The sequence below is a fragment of the Piliocolobus tephrosceles genome, chromosome 11 (genome assembly GCF_002776525.5).
Source record: "Piliocolobus tephrosceles isolate RC106 chromosome 11, ASM277652v3, whole genome shotgun sequence".
NCBI lineage: Eukaryota > Metazoa > Chordata > Mammalia > Primates > Cercopithecidae > Piliocolobus > Piliocolobus tephrosceles.
Window position 1 is genome coordinate 94,264,174 of NC_045444.1, and position 23,425 is coordinate 94,287,598.

Consider the following 23,425-nt stretch of genomic DNA (forward strand, 5'->3'; position numbering starts at 1 on the left):
GTCCCGTTCTTGGAACATATCTCAGTCCTCTGAGCTCCGGGTGATTGAGTAGCTCTGCCCAAGCAGGGATTGTCCTAGTGTCCCCAGAGGCTGGAGGGGTTAGCAGTTGAGAAGCTGTTTGCAGACCATTAGAAACAATAATCACCTTACCTGTAACCTGATCTACATCCAAAGAAGGGTCTTGATTTTAGCAAACAGTGTAAGTGGTCTCTGTGTAAAGTGGAGGGGTGGAGCCGGCTGCCTGACGGCTTGGTTCTTGTTTCTCAAGCCAGGCCCAAGGGTCAATTCCTGGGCCTATAGGGTGAGCTCACACCCTTTTCTAGCTGCTTTCTCCCCCTGGAATTCTGAAAACCGCTGCCCCGTGTGCAGTGAGTTGCTACAAGCCTCACATGGCTGCTCTCCTGGCCCAGCCAGGGGAGCGAGTAACTTTCTGTTTGAGGTCCTGTTGACCAAGAACATTCACGAACTCTTTCCTGTGTGCTCAAGGGCACGCTCTTCTTTAATCCTCGCCTCTAAGCATGATTGCTTGCTGTGCTTTCCAATTCACAGGTGAGAAAGAACAGACTTAGAGACAGCAGTGTGAGGAAGCCAGAGCTGATTTTTAAACCTCAAGAATTTAGTGGCCAGGCGCGGTGGCTGAAGCCTGTAATCCCAGCACTTTGGGAGGCTGAGGCGGGCAGATCATGAGGTCAGGAGATCGAGACCATCCTGGCTAACACGGTGAAACCCCATCTCTACTAACAATACAAAAAAAACTAGCCGGGCGAGGTGGCGGGCGCCTGTAGTCCCAGCTACTCGGTAGGCTGAGGCAGGAGAATGGCGTGAACCCGGGAGGCGGAGCTTGCAGTGAGCTGAGATTCGGCCACTGCACTCCAGCCTGGGCAACAGAGTGACACTCCGTCTCAAAAAAAAAAAAAAAAAAGAATTTAGTAAGCGAAAGGTTAAACATAGCCATTGGTAAGCCAGGCAGTGGCAGGTGGCATGGGCCTGTATCCTATCTGCTCAGGAGGCTGAGGTGGGAGGACTGATTGATCTCAGGAGTTTGAAATTAGCCCGGGGAACACAACGAGACCTTGTTTCAAAAAATAAATAAATAGGCCGGGCACAGTGGCTCACACCTGTAATCCCAGCACTTGGGAGGCCGAGGTGGGCAGATCACTTGAGGTCAGGAGTTCAAGACCAGCCTGACCAACATAGTGAAACCACGACTCTACTAGAAATACAAAAATCAGCCGAATGTCATGGCACATGCCTGTAATCCCAGCTAATTGGGAGACTGAGACAAGAGAATCTCTTGAACCCAGGAGGTGGAGGTTGCAGTGAGCCGAGATCACACCACTGCATTGCAGCCTGGGCAAAAAAGTGAGACTCTGCCTAAAAAATAAATAAATAAATAAAAAGTTTATTACATAAAATTATAATTAAGTAAATTATGTTTAGAACAAAGGTAATAAATACGCAGAATTCATCACTTCCTAATTATTTGACTGTGTTTTGTATCTGTGCTTTGGAGGTTACGTCTATTGTATCTGTATGGTAGAAGTGCTGTGGAATATAGTGTGCTGGTCTACTGCTTTTCCCAGCTCTCCATTCAGCGACATCATGCTGGTACCTTGAAACTGGTCATGGTGGTGTCAGAAGCATGTGAACCAGAGCGACTCCATCTTGAATAGGGACTGGGTAAAATAAGGCTGAGACCTACTGGGCTGCATTCCCAGGAGGTGAAGACATTCTAAGTCACAGGGTGAGATAGGAGGTCATCACAAGATACAGGCCATAAAGACCTTGCTGATAAAACAGGGCGCAGTACAGAAGCCGGCCAAAACCCAGCAAAAGCAAGATGGCAACGAAAGTGACCTCTGGTCATTCTCACTGCTCATTATATGCTAATTATAAGACATTAGCATGCTAAAAGACACTCCCACCAACCCCATGACAGTTTACAAATGCCATGGCAATGTCAGGAAGTTACCCTGTATGGTCTAAAAAGGGGAGGAACCCTCAGTTCCAGGAATTGCCCACTCCTTTCCTGGAAACCTCATGAATAATCCACCCCTTGTTTAGCATATGATCAAGAAATAACCATAAAAATGGGCAACCAGTAGCTCGTGGGGCTGCTCTGCCTATGGAGTAGTCATTCTATAGTCCTTTACTTTCTCGATAAACTTGCTTTCACTTTATGAATTCGCCTCAAATTCTTTCTTGTGCAAGATCCAAGAACCCTCTCTTGGGGTCTGTATCGGGGCCCCTTTCCAGTAACAGTGTGGGTATTTACACCACAAGAATTGGCAAATGTACAGATCAGGGCTTGCATTTCTTTCCAAGCTCCTACTGATGGGCAGAGTGCTGGTTGTTACACATTGACCAGTACCCTAGTGCTTAGAGAGGTCAACTAACTTGACAAGGTCACAAGGCTCATGGTGGAGCCAAGCAGACAGTTGGACTCCAGAACACTTATTGCTGTGCTATTCTATCTCTTCAAAAATAATAAAGAATAATTTCGGGCCAGGCGTGATGGCTCATGCCTGTAATCCCAGCACTTTGGGAGGCTGAGGCGGGCAGATCACCTGAGGTCAGGAGTTCCGGACCAGCCTGGTCAACATGGTGAAACCCCGTCTCTATTAAAAATATAAAAAATAGCTGGGCGTGGTGGCAGGCGCCTGTAATCCCAGCTACTCGGAGGCTGAGGCAGGAGAATCGCTTGAATCCGGGAGGTGGATGTTGCGGTGAACTGAGACTGTGCCATTGTACTCCAGCCTGGGCGACAAGCGTGAGACCTCGTCTCACAAAAAAAAGAATGTCTTCAACAAATTAATTTCTAAGAAATAGTAGACTTGAAGGAGGGCTAATGGTTAAAGGTTAAGAAACTTAAAGACATATCATGCCATCACAGTATGTGCACTTTTTTCTGATTAACATGAAGTGTAAAAAAATTATGTAACTGATGAAGCATTTGGAAATGTGAGCACTCATTAGATGTTTAATGATATGAATGAATTATTATTTTTCAGTGTATTTCTTTGTTCATATTAATGTATCCAACTGAGTAAGTATATTATAGAAGAAATGATCTGATGTCTGGGATTGGCTTTGAGAAAAATAATATCAGAAGGGAAAAGTGATTAGGTGTACAGATCAGTGGTTCTCAAAGTGGCTGCCCAAAGAGCAGCATCAGCATCACCTGGGAACTTGTTTGAAATGCAAGTTCTGGCCGGGCGCAGTGGCTCAGGCCTGTAATCCCAGCACTTTGGGAGGCCGAGGCAGGCATATCACAAGGTCAGGAGATCGAGACCATCCTGGCTAACACGGTGAAACTCCGTCTCTACTAAAAATACAAAAAATCAGCTGGGTGTAGTGGCGGGCGCCTGTAGTCCCAGCTACTCGGGAGGCTGAGGCAGGAGAATGACGTGAACCCAGGAGGCGGAGCTTGCAGTGAGCCGAGATTGTGCCACTGCACTCCAGCCTGAGTGACAGAGCGAGACCCCGTCTCAAAAAAAAAAAAAGAAAAGAAAAGAAAGAAATGCAAGTTCTCAGGTCCCACCTCAGACCTAGTGGATCAGAAATCCTGAGAAAAGACTGAGCACAGTGGCTCACGCCTGTAATCCCTATACTTTGGGAGGCTGAGGCGGGCGGATCACCTGAGGTCAGCCTGACCAACATGGCAAAACCCCGTCTCTACTAAAAATATGAAAATTAGCTGGGCATGGTGGTGCATTCCTGTAGTTCCAGCTACTCGGGAGGCTGAGGCAGGAGAATCGCTTGAACCCAGGAGGCAGAGATTGCAGTGAGCTGAGATCGCACCACTGCATCCCAGCCTGGTCACAGAGCAAGACTCTGTCTCAAAAAAAAAAAAAAATTGCCGGGCATGTTGGCACGTGCCTGTAATCCCAGCTACTGGGGAGGCTGAGGTAGGATAATCGCTTGAACCTGGGAGGTGGAGGTTGCAGTGAACCAAGATCACACCATTGCACTCCAGTCCCGGTGACAGAGCAAGACTCTATCTCAAAAAAAAAAAAAAAATCTGAGATGCGGTCCAGCGATCTGTGTTTTAACAAGCTCCCCCCAGCTGATTCTGACATACATTCAAGCTTGAGAAACCCTGGTTTAGATGAAACAAGATTCACCATGGGTTGATAGTTGTTGCGGCTGGTGACAGGTTCATGGGGTGGGGAGTTCATATGTGTCTTTGAAATTTTCTATAATAAAAAGCTAAAAGAAATGATTAAGCACATTGGAAGGGAGGAGTGTACATATAATGGGGGAAGGGTCATTGCTAGAGGACCTCTGGATATAGAGTGAGACAAAACAGATTCTTGTGCATGCATCTGTGTTGCCTTTTGAATTAAACATCCAGGATAATGGCTGCATTAGCTCCTGCCTTTAACACGCGGCTCTGCTCCCCCACCCCGCCCCCCACCAACCCCAGTTCCTCAGGTTTCTCTTCATTTGGAGTCTAATTTTTAACAGGATTAGATCCTGGAGCCTCAAATCTCTTAGAGAAGCAGTGATTTGAATTTTCAGCTTCCACCTGAAACTGTCACCGTAAAATGTGCCACCCACTAGATCTGCTTTATCAGCTGCAGACGTGATGCAATTAACTAATTTTCTGCAGCCTCTCACCACACAAGCCATGGAACTTCTAGCCCATTGTATGGCTCGTTTACTTAGCAGATAGGACCTAAGAGCCTGTAACTATTTACCTCCCTCTGGAGGGGCTGTCCCAGACAGGTGAATTCATTAGTTGGTGTTTGTAAAGCAGCAGGAAAACCAAAAAAGCATTAGGCAAGTTTTTATTTTTATTTATTTATTTGGCCTGAACTCCACTCAAGCGATGTCCTATCCTGTCCTGGGTTGTCAGTTTGCCTCCCTTCATATCCACCCCCTCTTCTCTCTAGCCCGTTTTTCTCTCATTCAGAAATGAGAGATGCCCACAACTGGAAAACTCTTCCCATTTTGTCCCAGAGGATGCAAAGGTCTGTCTGCCCATCACATGGGATATTTAGCGATCTTTAGTTTTTTTTATTTAAATACCAAGGCATCCCTGTTTCCTGTTTCAGGTATCCTTCTGCCCCATCTTTGAGCAACGGTCCTTCCTTTTTTTTTTTTTTTTTTTTCTTTTTTCCCCCCTTTCCTTCTCTCCTCTCTCTCTCTTTTTTTTTTTTTTTTGAGACAGAGTCTCGCTCTGTTGCCCAGACTGGAGTGCAATGGCACCATCTCGGCTCACTGCAACCTCCACCTCCCAGGTTCAAGCGATTCTCCTGCCTCCCTCTGAGTAACTGGGGTTACAGGCATGCACCACAATGCTAGGCTAATTTTTGTATTTTTAGTAGAGACAGGGTTTTACCATGTTGACCAGGCTGGTCTCAAGTCCCCTGACCTCAGATGACCCACCTGCCTTAGCCTCCCAAAGTGCTGGGATTACAGGTGTGAGTCACTACGCCCAGCCTCACTTGGGTTTTTTTTTTTTTTTTTTTATGAGACGGAGTTGCCCAGGCTGGAGTTCAATGGTGCGATCTCATCTCACTGCAACCTCCACCTTCCAGGTTCAAGCGATTCTCCTGCCTCAGCCTCCCAAGTAGCTGGGATTACAGGCATGTGCCACCACACCTGGCTAATTTTTGAATTTTTAGTAGAGACGGGGTTTCACCATATTGGCCAGGCTGGTTTCCAACTCCTGACCTCAGGTGATCCACCCACCTCTGCCTCCCAAAGTGCTGGGATTATAGGCGTGAGCCACTGAGCCCAGGCTCCCTTGTATTTTTAATAGAAAAGGCACACAGAAGAAGTTCAATGATGGGAGGGAAGGAAGAATATTCCTCAAGTGTAATTAAAGGTAATAAAAACGACAGTTCTTTTGGAATCCAAGTTTGAAAATATTTGTTTTTAATGTGGTAGGATAAAACAAAGCATAACATTAAATTGACCGTTTAACCATTGTTAGGTGATAGTTCAGTGGCTAAGTACATTCACACTGCTGTTCATCCGTCGTCATCAGCACCTCCAGAATGTTTTTGTCATCCCATACTGAACTCTGTACTCATTACACAGGGAATTCCCATTTCCCCTCCCTACCCCTGGCAATCACCACTCACTTTCTATTATATCTCTGTAACTACTCTAGGTACCTCACATAACTGGAAACCTACAGTATTTGTTTTTTGTGTGTCTAGCTTAGTTTAGCAAAATGTCTTCAAGGTTCATTCCTATTGTAGCATATGTCCAAATTTAATTCCTTTTTAAGGCTGAATAATATATATTATAATTATATATAATGTGTAATGTATACACATATATGTATGCATAACATATACACAACATACATATATACACACACACATAATATTTGCACACCATATTTTGTTGATCCATTCATCTGTTGATAAACATTTGGGTTATTTCTTTTTCTTTCTTTTTTTTTTTTAGACAGAGTTTTGCTCTTATTGCCCAGGCTGGGGTGCAATGGCTTGATCTCAGCTCACTGCAACTTCCACCTCCCGGGTTCAAGCGATTCTCCTGCCTCAGCCTCCCGAGTAGCTGGGATTACAAGCGTGCACCACCACACCTGGCTAGTTTTTGTATTTTCAGTAGAGATGGGATTTCGCCATTTTGGCCAGGCTGGTCTCCAACTCCTGGCCTAAGTGATCTGCCTGCCTCAGCCTCCGAAAGTAGATAATCTTTATATAACCTGAATATTTTTTCTTTTATCTATTGTATATGTGGCAAATTATACACATTTAAAAATGTTTCCACATCATTCCAGATGAAAGTGCTTGTCGTGAGCTCTTTGATACTTTAAGGAATACTTATTGATGAGAATTACTATTATTATTATTATTTTTGAGAAGGAGTCTCAGTCTGTCACCCAGGGTGGACAGTGGTGTGATCTTATCTCACTGAAGCCTCTGCCTCCTAGGTTAAAACAATTCTCCTGCCTCAGCCTCCCAAGTAGCTGGGATTACAGGCATGTGCCACCATGCCAGGCTAATTTTTTTTTTTTTTTTTTTTTTAAGTAGAGATAGGGTTTCACCATGTTGGCCAGGCTGGTCTTGAACTTCTGACCTCAGGTGATCCACCCACTTCAGCCTCCCAAAGTGCTGGGATTACAGGCGTGAGCCACCGTGCCTAGCCATTATTATTATATTTTTTGAGATGGAGTCTTGCTCTGTCGCCCAGAACCTCCACCTCCTGGGTTCAAGTGATTCTCCTGCCTTAGCCTCCTGAGTAGCTGGGATTACAGGCATGTGTCATCATACCAGGCCAATTTATTTTTTATTTTTCATTTAAACAATTTTTTTTAGTAGAGACGGGGTTTCACCATGTTGCCCAGGCTGGTCTTGAACTTCTGACCTCAGGTGATCCACTTCAGCCTCCCAAAGTGCTAGGATTACAAGCATGAGCCAACGTGCCCGGCCATTATTATTATTTTTTTGAGACGGAGTCTCGCCCTGTCGCCTAGGCTGGAGTACAGTGGCGTGATCTCGGCTCACTGTAACCTCTGCCTCCTGGGTTCAAGTGATTCTCCTGCCTCAGCCTCCCGAGTAGCTGGGATTACAGGGGCCCACCAGCAGGCCTGGCTAGTTTTTGTATTTTTAATAGAGACAAGGTTTTACTATGTTGGCCAGGCTGGTCTAGAACTCCTGACGTCAGTTGATCCATCTGTCTTAGCCTCCCAAAGTATTGGGATTACAGGCGTGAGCCACCATGCCCGGCTAAGAATTTTTATTATTATAAAAACAAAAGCACAGAAACAGGCAGCCATCTGTATGTAGCATAGGGCCTGCCTTATGGTAGGTGCTCCATACATGTTTGCTGAATGACTAAATTCCTTTTGGAGGACACATAGTTTCATTTGTGTTTCTTTTTTTAGGAGTTGCTATGATCAGTCAAATCCAGAAACTATGTTAAGTTCTTCACAACTCTTTGCACAGTTTTCCCTAAGTTTAACCTGTTCTACTAGTCTCAGAAAAAGAAAATAAATTTTTAAAAATCTGCTATAAAAATAGTAGATAAAAAAAAAAGTAGATAATTCAAGTTTCTGCTATTTGAAAAGCAGTGCAGGGAAACTGTACTGCAAATGGATTTGTCAAAATGAGAAGAGTTGGTGATCAAGTAACCCATAAATTAAAAAAAAAACATGGTGGCAAAGGGACAGAGGTTCTTAACTCGCCCTCCTACCAATGTTTGGGGAAGGGTAATTCCAGTTGTAATGGCTACCATGTATTACAGGCTTACTATCTTAACACCAAATAATTTGCTGAACACTAAGGAGCTATTATTTAATATCTGATTGAGTCTTCATAATAATCCTGCAAGTGAAGTATCATCATCCCCCATTTAACAGTGTGGAGGGCTCAGGACAGCTGAGTCCCACGCTGAAGGTCACCATTGTGATAGACAGCGGAGCTGGGAATTCAGCCCTGTCCCTTTGGTGGAGGCACCATTATCCTATTCTGTGCTCATGGAATCCCTGACACTGGATCTGGGGTATCACAAGAACCATGGCCAGGAATGGGTGACTTTGCAAGCATGTGTGTGTGCAGAAGGAGACAGGAAGGGGGTCCCGTGGTTTTGCTTGGGGCCCTGTGGTTGGATGCGGGAGCCCAGGTTGGGGTGGCTATGTGTCCATGAGCCCCGAAAGTCCACAGCCTCACTGGCGGAGCACCTCCTCCTTCTGGGATTGCCCTGGGGCTGGAGGAGCCTCGGTGACTGCACCATGTCTCCAGGTTATCTTTTTTTTTTGAGATGAAGTCTGGCTCTGTCGCCCAAACTGGAGTGCAGTGGCCGGATCTCAGCTCACTGCAAACTCCATCTTTCGGGTTCACGCCATTCTCCTGCCTCAGCCTCCCCAAGTAGCTGGGACTACAGGCACCCGCCACCTCGCCCAGCTAGTTTTTTGTATTTTTTAGTAGAGACGGGGTTTCACCGGGTTAGCCAGGATGGTCTCGATCTCATGACCTTGTGATCCACCCGTCTCGGCCTCCCAAAGTGCTGGGATTACAGACTTGAGCCACCGCGCCCGGCCGTCTCCAGGTTATCATTCCTTGGGAATGGTCCTGCTTATCTCCTCTGTGAAGCTGCCTCCTAACTGCAGCCCATTGAGATCTTTGTCTTTTCCAACCCTAACCACACCAGTTTGTAACCCATACTTAACCCTTTTCCCACTTGCCCTGAGAATACTCACAGGCAGCGCTTGTCCAGTGTTTACCCCCAAGATAACTTTGCCACAATGTATCTTGCTTTTATTATTATTTTTGCATCGCTCTAATATATTGACTTTGGAAACAAAAGACATCATTCTATTTTTAACATTCTGTTTTTAGTATTTGCATTTACAAAATTTAGTAATTCTCACTGAAAATGTCAAATCCTGGAAAAACACAGCATTCCTAAGCGTGATGTTAGCATCATTCTGGAACGGTTGTTGGCTGGATGGTTTTGATGAATCCGATTTTTCTGAAATAGATAATTCTGATGATTCAGACAATTCTGATGTTAGTTCTGTTTAGAAATAACTCTGAGAACAGCTTTTTTTCTTTTTTTTCTTTTGAGACAGAGTCTGACTCTGTACACCAGGCTGGAGTGCAGTGATGTGATCTTGGCTCACTGCAACCTCTGATTCCTGGGTTCAAGCTATTCTCCTGCCTCAGCCTCGCAAGTAGCTGGGATTATAGATGTGCACCACGAGGCCTGGCTATTTTTTTTTTTTTTTTTTTTTGAGACGGAGTCTCGCTCTGTTGCCCAGGCTGGAGTGCAGTGGCCGGATCTCAGCTCACTGCAAGCTCCGCCTCCCGGGTTTACGCCATTCTCCTGCCTCAGCCTCCCAAGTAGCTGGGACTACAGGCGCCCGCCAACTCGCCCGGCTAGTTTTTTGTATTTTTTAGTAGAGACGGGGTTTCGCCGTGTTAGCTAGGTTGGTCTCGATCTCCTGACCTCGCGATCCACCCGTCTCGGCCTCCCAAAGTGCTGGGATTACAGGTTTGAGCCACCGCGCCCGGCCCCCCCCCCTTTTTTTTTTTTTTTAGTAGAGATGGGGTTTCACCATGTTGGCCAGGCTGGTCCTGAACTCCTGACCTCAAGTGATCCATCCTCCTCAGCCTCCCAAGTGCTGGGATTACAGGCATGAGCTACTGCGCCGGCCTGAGAACAGTTTTTATATTTTATTTTTACATTGAAGTCAGTCAGATTTGCTTCAGCCTCAAATATCATGTTTATGTAAAATGAAATGAGTGCTGACCACGAGCTGCACTTTTGTTTCTAAATGGGAAAGAGTTAATAAGGGCTGATGTTCATTCTTGTATTGCTCTCTAAACTCTGTTCCTTGTCACAAAAGAAAAATAGTCACCCCTTTGAGGCCAGAGACCTGAGTTACATTTTTTTTTTTTTTTTGTACACAACCCTTCCTAAATAGAGCACTAGACTCAACTATGGACTGACAAAGTACATTTGTAGTGGACAGCCATCTCAGAGCTTCTGGAAGAGTCGGCTAAGAATAATTGGTATGAAAAAAAAAAAAAAAAAAAAAAGAATAATTGGTATGAACAGCTGTTCTCACAGAAGAGGAAAAAGAGGAGGACAAACCCCTCAAACTCAATGTTATGATTCCGAAACAAATGAAAGAACACTGTGTATCTGTATTTATTTATTTATTTATTTATGAGACTGGGATCGAGGTCCCACCAGCGCTGAGGCTGGAGGGGAGTGGCACGATCACGGCTCACTGCAGCCTCAACTTATTGGGCTCCAGTGATCTTCCTGTCCCAGCCTCCTGGCTAGCTGGGACTACAGGTGCATGCCACAATGCATGACTCATTTTAAAATTTTTATTATGTAGAGTCAGAGGTCTTGCTTTCTTACCCAGGCTAGTCTGGAACTCCTGGCCGCAAGAGACTCTCCTGTCTTGGCCTCCCAAAGTACTGGAATTATAGGCAAGAGCCACCATACCCAGCCTGTGTCTGTTTTTAACGCAACCAGCAGAGCTTTAAGGGAAACCCTACCCCTCTTCACCCAACACACAATTTCAGCTATCATTTCTGTTGTTCTCATCCTAACTTCTGGGATGTAGCTAGTTTTCTAGCACCTCCTGTGAAAACAGGGAGTGCCTTAGGGAATCTGGAGGCCATGGTGGCGGGAGTGGTGGCAGGAAGGTGAAGGGAAGGACCAGCATTTTCCTTGGAGGCCTGCAAATTAGTTTATGCATTTTTTTTTTTTTTTTTTTTTTTTTTTGAGAGGGAGTCTTGCTCTGTCACCCAGGCTAGAATGCAGTGGCATGATCTCGGCTCATTACAACTTCTGCCTCTTGGGTTCAAGCAATTCTTCTGCCTCGGCCTCCCAAATAGCTGGGACTACAGGCATGCACCACCATGCCCGGCTAATTTTTTTTTTTTTTTTAGTAGAGACTGGGTTTCGCCATGTTGGCCAGGCTGGTCTAGAACTCCTGAGCTCGTGTGATCCACTTGCCTTGGCCTCCCAGCAAGTAGCTGGGATTACAGGCATGAGCCATTGCGCCCAGCCTGTTTTATCCTTTTGATGATCATAATTTAAAATAGCATACAGAATTATAATTCAAATCCTGTAGGGGTTTTCTCTTTTTTCGACTTTGTGAATCATTTTGTTTTATTTTGTTTTTCAGACCACATTTACTTTTTTTTGTGTGTGTGATTAAAAAAAAATTTTTTTTTAATTTCCATAGGTTTTTAGGGAACAGGTGGTATTTGATTACATGAGTAAGTTCTTTTGTGGTGATTTGTGAGATTTTGGTGCACCCATCACCAGAGCAGTATACACTGAACCCAATTTGTAGTCTTTTATCCCTCTCTTCCCACCTGCTTCCCATCCTTTCCCTGCAGGTCCCCAAAGTCCATTGTGAGGCTGATGCGGGACTTGCTTTTCTGTGATTTGCTTGCGGATTTTTGGCCATAGAGATTTGTTGTGATTTCTAAGCCAGCTGCTCTCATCTGTGAAATTGTCCCCAGGAAATCTTCTGTTACCTGTATCAGTTACAGAAGTCCTCACTGAAAGAAGCAATGCACCTTGAAAATGGAATCCTCGCCAGGCGCGGTGGCTCACGCCTATAATCCCAGTACTTTGGGAGGCTGAGGCGGGCGGATCACCTGAGGTTGGGAGTTCGAGACCAGCCTGACCAACATGATGAAACCCTGTCTCTACTAAAAATACAAAATTAGCCAGGCATGGTTGTGCATGCCTGTAATCACAGTTACTGGGGAGGCTGAGGCAGGAGAATCACTTGAACCCAGGAAGTGGAGGTTGCGGTGAGCCGAGATCGCACCATGGCACTCTAGCCTGGGCAACAAGAGTGAAATTCCATCTCAAAAAAAGAGAAGAAAATGGAATCCTCTTTCTCTCCCCTTCACTCAGTCTTTAATAACCCAGTGTCCGAGGAGCCTCTTCCACACCGTCCTGCTCAGTACTGCACTCCTGACAGCACAGGCCCTGTGGTGCTATGATTAACCTTGCTAGGAATCCTTTGAAAACTTTGTAGGAAAGGAGTGGAGACCAGTCTTATTGCCTGTGGTAGCCATAACAGAAATATCTGACCCTTGGCCAGGCGTGGTGACTCATACCTGTAATCCCAGCACTTTGGGAGGCCAAGGTGGGCAGATCACCTGAGGTCGGGAGTTTGAGGCCAGCCTGGCCAACATGGAGAAAGTCCATCTCTACTAAAAATACAAAATTAGCCAGGCGTGGTGGCGCATGCCTGTAATCCCAGCTACTCAGGAGGCTGAGGCCGGAGAATCGCTTGAACCCAGGAGGTGGAGGTTGCAGTGAGCCGAGACGGCACCACTGCACTCCAGCCTGGGCAACAAGAGTGAAACTCCGTCTCAAATAAAAAAAAAGAAAAGAAAAAAGAAATACCTGACCCCAACATGTATTTCCCTCCAGGGTGTGGAAGGCTCTTACCCTTCAATTCACAGATAACAAGGCCAAGTATAGCTGATACTGGTGGGCTAGGGGAGGTCCCCAAATGCCGGTGGTGTCCGGGCTCTTGACATCCTGATGAGAAGGAATTCAAGGATGAGTCAGAAAACAGTGAAAGTACAGAGATTTGTCACAAAGTGAAAAGTACACACTCAAGAAAGGGAGGGCGGTGGACTCAAGAGAGTCTCCCAGTGAGGTTTAGGTTTCTAAGTGATGGATTTTTCATGAAGATTTCTGGAAAAAGATGGAGATTTCTTGGAACTGTGGGGCCACCTTTTTTTTTTTTTTTTTTTTTTTTTTGGGCGGGGTCTCGCCGTGTCGCCCAGGCTGGGGTGTAATGGTGTGATCATGGTTCACCGCAACCTCCGCCTCCTGGGTTCAAGCAATTCTCCTGCCTCAGCCTCCCCAGTAGCTGGGATTACAGGCGCCTGCCACCACGCCTGGCTTTTTTTTTTTTTTGTATTTTTAGTTAGTAGAGGTGGGGTTTCACCATGTTGGCCAAGCTGATTTCGAAGTCCTGACCTCAAATGATCCGCCCACCTCGGCCTCCCAAAGTGCTGGGATTATAGGCTTGAGCCATTGCACCCAGTCCAGGGCCACCCATTTTTACATCAAATATGGGTGTTCCCGGAGCCGTGCTGGTGCTGGTGGTGGGTGTGCATTTAGTATGTTAATGAGCGTATAATGAGGTCCTAGGAGAAATCGAGGTCAAACCCAGTGCCATGTTAGGCCCAGTCAGTCTTAGCCAGCATGGTCCACACCCTGATTTCTCAGGGGCTTAGCTGTCCCTACCTTCTGCAGCTATTTCAGCAGTTTCCTCTTGCTAGTCATGTGAAATTGTTGCCTAGAATTTTCTATTCTCCTGCAACCATCCTGTCCTGTCTCATATTTACACCATATTTACCCAAACTGTGGTCCGCAACAGAATGTGTGTGGAGAGACATTGCTAGGATCAATCAAGGAAAACAGAAAAGACTATGTTTCTTTCCACTGAAAATCCTCCTGAGGAGGTACTCAAAGGCTGATAACTTGCAAAGAAGTCTTTCTGAAGCAACAAGGTTTCTGAGCTGACTTGTTCCCTGGCTCATAGCAAAGATCAGTCACGTCATAAAAAATGGTGCCTCCAATGTGAGAGCCACTAGCCACACAAGGCTACTGAAATTTAAATCAATTAAAGTGAAGTCAAATCAAACATTCAATTCTTCAGTTGCATTAGCTACATTTCAAGTGCTCAAAAGCTCACGTGACTAGTGACTGCTGTGCTGGACAGAGCAGCTATAGGGTACTTCCATCATTCCAGAATGTTCTACCAGACGGTGTTATTCAAAGGCAAACCACTCAGCAGAGGCTGTCTTACTGGTCCCAGCGGTGGTGAGCTGCACCATGGCCCCAGGACCCCTAGTGAGGCTAGAGTGAGATGTGGAGTCACAGTAATGCTACATGGATAGCACAGGTTTGGCCACTGGAATGAACACTTAATGACACTTTCAACTAACACCTATTTCTTAAACATAGCACTTAGTTATATGTTATTCCAACAAGCATCAGAAACCCCAGTACTGTGCAAGACACAGTTTCTGTCCCTTGGAGTTCATAACCTTCCAGTTGAGGTGGGAAATAAATAATAATAAGCTGTGATAAGCTGAAAAGTGAGCATTTGCCAAGGGGTAATAGATTTTTTGGAGAAAGGATCAAGGAAGATTCTCAAAGAAAGGGCTATGGGAGCAGTTTAGAAGAGTGGCTAGAAATTTGTTAATAGGCAGGGCCTGGGATGCGGTGGCTCACGCCTCTAATCCCAGCACTTTGGGAGGCAAAGGCGGGTAGATCATGAGGTCAAGAGATCAAGACCATCCTGGCCAACATGGTGAAACCCTGTCTCTACTAAAAATACAACAATTAGCTGGGTGTGGTCGCATGCGCCTGTAGTCCCAGCTACTCAGGAGGCTGAGGCAGGAGAATCGCTTGAACCAGGGAGGTGCAGGTTGCAGTGAGCCAAGATGGTGCCACTGCGCTCCAGCCTGGCAACAGAGCGAGACTCCATCTAAAGAAAAAAAAATTTTGTTAATAGGCTGGGGGAAATGTTCCTAGCACTTTGGGCGAATCATGAGGTCAGGAGATCAAGACCATACTGGCCAACATGGTAAAACCCCATCTCTACTAAAAAATACAAAAATAGCTGGGCATGGTGGCCCATGCCTGTAATCTCAGCACTGTGGGAGGCTGAGGTGGGTGGATCATGAGGTCAGGAGATCGAGACCATCCTGGCCAACATGGTAAAACCCCCTACTAAAAAATCCAAAATTAGCCGGCATGGTGGCGCATGCCTGTAATCCCAGTTACTCAGGAGGCAGAGGCAGGAGAATTGCTTGAATCAGGGAGTTGGAGGTTGCAGTGAGCCGAGATTGTGCCACTGCACTCCAGCCTGGCGACAAAGCAAGACTCTATCTCAAAAAACAAAACAAAAAAAAGTTTGGTGTTAGAGGACTGTGGAACAGGAGTGAGAGTGGCAAGATCGGCCACCACATTTGTGGGGCTTGTGCAAAACGCAAACTTGGAGACCCTTTTGCTCAAAAAATATTCAGAATTTCAAGATGGAGACAGGTGAGCATTAAATCCAGTGAGCACACAGGTTGCATGCTCATGAACCAAGCTATCCTGGTGGCAGGAGACAAAGTTAAAGACAGAAAGGTAGGCTCATATTATCAAGGGCTTTCCCAGTCATGCTTTGGAGCGTGGGCTGTGTCCTAAAGGTGACAGAGCCATAAGAGATTCTTAAGCTGGGGTGAGGCAAGATCGGGCTTGCATTTTTACAAAGACCATGTTGGGGGCAGCACGGAAGGAGCTGTCAGTAAGGCGGGCTCAGAAGTGATTGGAATGGTCTGGAGAGACAGGATGAGAACAAGAGGATGTCCCACCATCCATGGGACAGAGAGGCACTGAGGCTCTGAGAGCTGTGTAGGTGGTGAACTTGATGCCAGGCCCCAGCTTGGAGAGCATACGTGCAGCCAGCTGCCTCCTGTTGAGATTTCTTGTGCCTCCTTTGCAAACTCTGGAGTCTTTGGGTTCCCACTGCCCATGCAGGGCAAAGGCCAAGGGTGCAGGGACAGTGGGAAGGGCTGATGCCGCACTTGCCACAAACCCCTTGCCAGTAACTCTTTCGGGAATCCCCCTATTCTGTTTTCCAAGACCCTTTGGACTTTCCAAACCCTTTGGAAAACAGAGTAAATCTAAACGGAGCCAAAGAATGCCCCCTGTCCTCTCCAGCCCTGGGAATACAGAATTTTGAGGAAGCCAAATCATCGTCGCTTCAATAACCCCTCCCCTGGATTTGCATTTCCTGACTTGGATATTTGTGACATTCCAGGGGTCATTATCAGAAGGTTTCACTTTTCATTTCCTGGTGGAATCAGGACGTGCCCCTTTTGCGGGGAGTGGTGGTGGTGAGGGAGCCTGTGTGCAATGAGGTGTCCGCCAAGAGCACAGAGCAATTCCGCAACACAGGAGAGAGGGGTGAAAAGGAAGTGAACGTGCCCTCCTCGACCACCAGACAAAAAAGGAAACCAGTGTGTATTCAGTGCCAGGACTCCTCTCTTTTGATAACATCTCTCTCCTAATCCTCATTACAATGCCTGAAGGTGTGCATAACGAGCCTTTTACACATGAACGCACTCAGGCTTTCCCAGGACTGGAGCTACCTACCCATTGTCACTTGTTGATGGGATGTGGATTAGAACTCTGGTCTTCACATTTCTGGATGGCTGCCCCACCCCCAACTGCCCCTCCCAGCTGGAGTCAGTGCCTAGGAACAACCATGGGTCATCCTGGGTACAAAATTAGCCAGGCATGATGGCACATGCCTGTAATCTCAGCTACTCGGTAGGCTGAGGCAGGAGAATCGCTTGAACCTGGGAGGTGGAGGTTGCAGTGAGCTGAGATCTCACCATTGCCCTCCAGTCTGGGCAACAAGAGCGAAACTCCGTCTCAAAAAAAAGGAAGAGGCGCAATAGTGAGACTGTCTTGGGTAAATTCCGACTGTCTTGTTTCTAAGATGAGGGAGACTTTATTTGAACCTTGCATGGACTGGATGTCTCCGTTAGGTATTTGTTTTGCTTTGTTTTTGAGACGGAGTCTCACTTTGTTGCCCAGGCTGGAGTGCAGTGGCATGAGGGGCAGTGGAGTGCAGTGGTGGCTCGTTGCAACCTCCGCCTCCTGGGTTCAAGTGATTCTCCTGCCTCAGCCTACTGAGTAGCTGGGATTACAGGCGCACGCCACCACGCCCAGCTAATTTTTAACTTCTTAGTAGAGACAGAGTTTCACCATGTTGGCCAGGCTGCTCTCGAACTCCTGACCTCAGGTGATCTGTCCTGCTTCGGCCTCTCAAAGTGCTGGGATTACAGGCATGAGTCACCGCGCCCGGCTCCATTAGCTTATTTGTAAAAAAGAAATGAATAAGTAAAAGCTAGGAGTCCGGTCTGACCCGGAGAGAGGGAAAGGGGAGGCATATAGTTAAAGCATTTGAGGGGAAATAAGAAGCACAAGCAACAGAGTGAAGCAGGCGTAAGTTGTGAATTGGCTGCACTGAGCTAGGTTGTTGGGTGAAATTTTTAAAGAAAAATGCATGAATGTGCTTGTAAGTTTGAGTTGGTGAGGTAATTCTGGACTTTCTAGAAATGTGGGGATGTGGTGGGGGCAAGTGGGAGAGGGAGAATGAACTTGGACATTTATGAACCCGGCCTAACTTCAGGGCGGCTCCCTTCCCCACAGATCGTTCCCTGTACCTTGAGCTCTAACAAGCAGGGGCCAGATCCGATTGTTGTAGGGATCTGGGGGGAGGAAGAGAGAGGGGAGAACGCCAGGAGAGAAGCGGTGTTGCCAGCAGAAGGGCTATCTGCGCAACTGCTCAGAGGAGAAGGTTGCTTTCTCAGGTCAATCGCTCACTTAAACTGGGATATTAATTTTACAGATAGGAAAAGATCTCCTAGACATAAAAGTTTTGCTGACAGAAAAAGTCTACTACCCATGGGCTCTGGATGAAAGGCCTGGGCCTCTGGGGTTATCTTCTGGGCTGCAAAAAGGGCTAGGCTGCTCGAAAGGTACTTGAAACAAATAAAACAGTGACTCTAAAACGCACCCATATGTCACATTCTTAGAGAAAAGACCTTCTGTAATTAGTTACAAGCTTTAGAGAATAAAATCCAATTTACCTGTCAAACAGAAAGGCTGAATTGCACCCCTCCCACACTGATTGTTGGCAGGGGGGTGGGGGATATAGCTTGTAGGCCCCTCCCTCCCTATCCCCTACCTTTCTCCTCCCATCCCCTTTATTGGTGAAGACTGAAAAAAAAAGTTCGAAAAATCCTCTAAAGACACACAGTGTTCCAAGCACAATCAGACCACTAATTACTGTTAAGCTCGAGCCCCTTTTTGTGCTCTGAGGGGGACTTCAGTGTGTAGCAACCACTTGGGTCTTTTCATGAGTTCGGGCTAACTCCTGAATAGCTGATTTTTTTTTCCTTCCCCTTTCAACGTTTGCTTGCCACCGCCTTTCTTTTCCTTCATCTTCATCTTCACCTTCTCCTTTTTTCTTTTTCTTTTCTTTTTCTTTTTCTTTTTTCTTTTTCTGTGCTTTTTTTCCCTTTCTCCTCCACCCCTGCCCCCCCCTCCCTTTTTTTCGCTTTTGGCTTTTCTGATAGCATTTTTCTTCTGGCGTTGTGTTTTAAGTCTCTAAATGAAACTTGACTGTCCCCACGGCCGGTTGGAGAAGCACAAAGGCCTCCCATTCCACTGGCTACAGTAACGCCATTGTGTGTCCTAACAATGCACTAATTGGCGGTGACAATTGTGGAGCTGGGGAGGAAGAAGGGGGCCGCCTCTTCCAATCAGGGAGCCACCGAAATAAAAGGAGAGGAGGAGAAGGAGGAGGAGGACGGGAGGCCCAGGTTCCTGATAGTGAGGGGAATAGACCCACGGAGAGGGCGCAGGGCTCTGGTTTGTACTGGGCTTTCTAAATGAATAATAAAAACAAAGGAGAAAATCTTTTCTTTGGAAAAAAATATATTTAGATTTTTGCTACAGACAGCTTTAGACCCCTGGTGGCGGGGGTGGGTGAACACCCCTCCAGGACAAGCCTATGGGAAGGGGGGTCTGAACAGAGCTGACTTCCACGGCCAGCGCTCCTGGGTCTCTGCAAGCCAATGGAAAAGTGGAAAGGTGGGTGAGAAAAGGCTCCAGGGAAAGTTCTCGACAGGATGTTGAGGGGCATGGGGAAGTCCCCATTTCAACCACATTTCCGAATGGGGGGCAAGGCAGACAGGGTAAGGGTTTTGTCATTTATTTTATGGTATATTAGACTCCCAGGAAGTCCAGGAGATGTGGGAGGCAAATCTGACCTTTAAAATGACCGTAAAGAGGAATGGGGTTGGATGGTAGATAAGAACAAATTCGTGGCCAGATCATGCTGCTGGGGCTCAGGGCCTGCTGGAGAATGCCCGAGAAGCCCTGCAAGGTCACCTGGAGTCTCAGAGACCTCTAGTTCCAGCCTATGCCCTCCTTCACACGTGGTGACTCACCTTCCCTGACCAGCCCCAGTGTGTCTCTACGCGGCGGGGGGCTTTCCCTGGTTGGCTGCATGGACTCTCATCCTTTTCCATGCTCTCCCACTGCACCCTGAAAATAACAGACCCTGACATCGAATCCTTCCTGAGTGCCAGGCCTGGTGCCAAGTGTTGTTATTTCACTCAAATCTCACGACAGCCCCATAACTTGATAACAGCTATTATCCCTACAGAAAAGGCAAATGGGGAAACTGAGGCCTCTTAACCCCTTTCAGAAGTCAAGTAACTTGCTCAAGCTTACCCAGCATGAAAGTAGAAGAGCCAAGCGGTGGCTCACACCTGTAATCCCAGCACGTTGGGAAGCCAAGGCAGGCAGGTCACCTGAAGTTAGGAGTTTAAGACCAGCCTCTCTCTGCCACCCAGGCTGGAGTGCAGTGGTGCAATCTCGGCTAACTGCAGCCTCCACCTCCTGGGTTCAAGCAATTCTCCTGCCTTAGCCTCCCCAGTAGCTGGGATTACAGGGACATGCCATCACGCCTGGCTAATTCTGTATTTTTTTTTTTGAGACGGAGTCTTGCTCTGTCGCCTGGGCTGGAGTGCAGTGGCCGGATCTCAGCTCACTGCAAGCTCCGCCTCCAGGGTTTACGCCATTCTCCTGCCTCAGCCTCCCGAGTAGCTGGGACTACAGGCGCCTGCCACCTCGCCTGGCTAGTTTTTTGTATTTTTTAGTAGAGACGGAGTTTCACCGTGTTAGCCAGGATGGTCTTGATCTCCTGACCTCGTGATCCACCCGTCTCGGCCTCCCAAAGTGCTGGGATTACAGGCTTGAGCCACTGTGCCCGGCTCACTCTTGTTGAATGTTCATGCTGCTGTGTCTATTGAGTGCATAGGCCAGAGTGAGATTGCAAAAACATAAAGCCAGGAAGGAAATCATAGTGAGAAATTGTGCAGGAAAGCCATTGGGTTGGCTCACTTAAAGAGAGAACTATTTGTTGCTCAGTTGATACAATTTACGGAATAAAAAAATCGGGTCTTCGGAAGAAGAGAATTCAGGCAGTTAGTTTCAAGGGAGCAGAAACCAATGGAGAACCTCTTCACAGGCTGCAGTCAATGCATGTCCTTAGTGCCCACAAGATTCAAATTCCTGCTGGCCAAGCTTGAGCTATGGGTCCCACCCTGAAGGCAGGGGACTTTGCTGACAGGCCACCAGGACTACGTGGAATAAGGGTGGGATGGCTACTGCCTTCTGAGGGCAAAGTGGGGCGCCATTACCTTCAAGAAGGGGGCAGCGTGCTGGGGAGACCCCACAGCCTTTTACATTTTATCAAGCCTTCAGGAGGGGTACTCATTTTCCTACATTTATTTATTTATTCATTTATTTTGAGACAGAGTCTCACTCTGCCACCCAGGCTGGAATGCAGTGGCACAATCTTGGTTTACTACAGCCTCTGCCTCCTGGGTTCAAGCGATTCTCCTGTCTCAGCCTCCCAAGTAGCTGGGATTACAGGGGCACACTACCACGCCCGGCTAATTTTTCTACTTTTAGTAGAGACGGGTTTTGCCGTGTTGGCCAGACTGGTCTCCAACTCCTGACCTCAGGTGATCTGCCTGCCTCAGCCTCCCAAAGGGCTGTGATTACAGGCATGATCCACCTGTGCTGGCCTAGAAAAGACAATTTTTGATGCAATTACTTTGATTTGGAACTGAGATGATAGAAGGAATTATTATTCATTTGTTAGGTGTGTAATGGCATTGTGACTGCACAGGAAAAAAACCATATTTTAGATGCATACTGAGGGATGTGGGGATAAAATGTCATTATATCTGGGATTTGCTTTGTAATATTTCCTCAGAGAAGTAGAAAAAAAAGAAAAACAAGAGTAGATAAAACAAGATGAAAAACTGAATAAACCTTGTTTTTGAAAATATCTATTGAAAACACCTTGTGTGGACTACATTTGAGCTGTTTCAGTGCCTGGGGGACTGGTTTAGGGCAATTTTGGTAGCACTAGTTTCTGGGGTTTGTCCACACACACTGACCACAGCACTGGCATTTGGCAGTCTGTCAACTGGTGTCTGGCCTCTGATTTCCCGTTGTCGTGGAATTAAACACGCGTGAGCAGGAGCTCCTCCCTGAGACATCGGCTGTCAGGAATCTCTTCTGAGCACTACGGCTGCCCACAGCTGCGTCCTAGGTTGTCTCACTCATGGGCAGCAGTGAGAAAGCTGTTTGGGACGGTTGACCCAGTTTAGAATTCAAATTCATTCCCTGTCTGTGCAATTGGAATTTATTTCCTCTGCAAAAGGCTTGAATCTCAGAGCAAAATACCTGTAGCTGGGCTTGGGTGTGCATGTGGTGATCCTAATGGAGAAAAACCCTGGTTTATTTTCCTAACAAGGTGTACCTTGCAGTATCCTCAGAGCCTGACATTATTAAGAGTGTGTTATCACAATACAGCACAGAATCTAAGGCAATTTGGATGTCCTTGGGCCTAGAATTAATATGTGCTTTGTATAGTCTTGTAATTTGGGAGGCAATTTTCCATAACACAGTGAGAGATGTTCCTTTATACATTTGAGATAATTTAGCTCAGTGTTCATTTGGAAAAATTACTGTGCTAATAGCAGCTCTTCAGCCTCTGAACAACAGACCGTGTTGGGAGAGTCTGGACAAAAGCTGGAGGAATTTCCCCCAGACCAACAGCTGCCTCAGGTTGTATGGTAAGATCTGAAATACTGTATGAACTCATGAACTCTAGCTGATTTGCTTAAAATCAATAGCCCTTAATGGAGGAATATGAAATAAAGGTGGAAAAATAATGAATTTCCCCATTGTCCAGGTAAATTGGATGTCAGTGCACATAAGTCAGAATCTCTGTATGTTCAGCTATGGGAACAATCTGGTCTTCCTGCCAGACTTCTCTGCCCAAGCTGCAAGAGAATAGATACAAATGAGGGAGAATAAACTGTATCTTTCTCTTAGGTGTGTTTTGTCTCAGGCTTCCTAAGTATTGTGTACCAGGGACCTTTGCTATTGTGGGGGAGGAATCTTCTACCCCAATTAGAATCCAATATAATAATGTAATAAATGCAAAATTCTTTTTTCTCAATGAGGACTGTGGTTTCTAATGATGCTGCTTTGGAACAAGTCCCAGGTAAAGCCCCAGTAGACCCAAGTTCATTTCTAGTTGCATATCTGCCCTTTGGCACTTGCTTCCTACGAGGACTGAGAATCCAGTTGTTGCTGCTGTGGCTGCACCTGATATATATGCTCAGCATTGTGGGCATGGAGATAGAATAGCATCTTTGGTGGGAGACTCTGAGCTCTGGCGAAGTATTCCATCCATGAGGAATATTTGTCATTAGTTAAGTTATTGACCTCATAAAGGGAGGAAAGGGGAAGAACTGCCTTTCTAAGTATCTATTCACCTGTAGCTGGCAGTTGAAGTTGAAAATCATCAGTTCAACAGATGCCTGAATGTGAATGAACTCTGGTTCTTTTTTTTTTTTTTTTGAGACGGAGTTTCACTCTGTTGCCCAGGCTGGAGTGCCGTGGTGCGATCTCCGCTCACTGCAAGCTCCGCCGCCTCCCGGGTTCACGCCATTCTCCTGCTTCAGCCTCCCTAGAAGCTGGGACTACAGGCGCCCGCCACCACGCCCGGCTAATTTTTTTTGTATTTTTAGTAGAGATGGGGTTTTACCGTGTTCACCAGGATGGTCTCGATCTCCTGACCTCGTGATCCGCCCGCCTCAGCCTCCCAAAGTGCTGGGATTACAGGTGTGAGCCACCACGCCTGGCCAGCCTGGCTAATTTTTGTACTTTTAGTAGAGACGGGGTTTCACCATGCTGGCCGGGCTGGTCTTGAACTCCTGACCTCAGGTGATCCACCCACCTCGGCCTCCTGAAGTGCTGAGATTACTGCAACCTCCATCTC

The 23,425-nt window shown here is 46.6% G+C and overlaps 1 protein-coding gene across 2 annotated transcripts in view; it reads right to left on the minus strand.

Annotated features, from left to right (window-relative positions):
* Positions 1-8,989: 8,989 nt before the first annotated feature.
* Positions 8,990-23,425, minus strand: part of PLEKHM3 (pleckstrin homology domain containing M3) — a 225,924-nt gene continuing 211,488 nt past the window's right edge. Inside the window, exon 8 of one of the 2 annotated variants that reach the window (XM_023219826.2) lies at positions 8,990-9,453. In XM_023219826.2, coding sequence (XP_023075594.1) covers positions 9,405-9,453 — 49 coding nt within the window. In that variant the 3' untranslated portion in view covers positions 8,990-9,404. Of the gene's footprint in view, positions 9,454-12,950; positions 13,012-23,425 lie in introns of those variants that run through there. The other variant, XM_023219834.1, reaches the window with a different exon arrangement.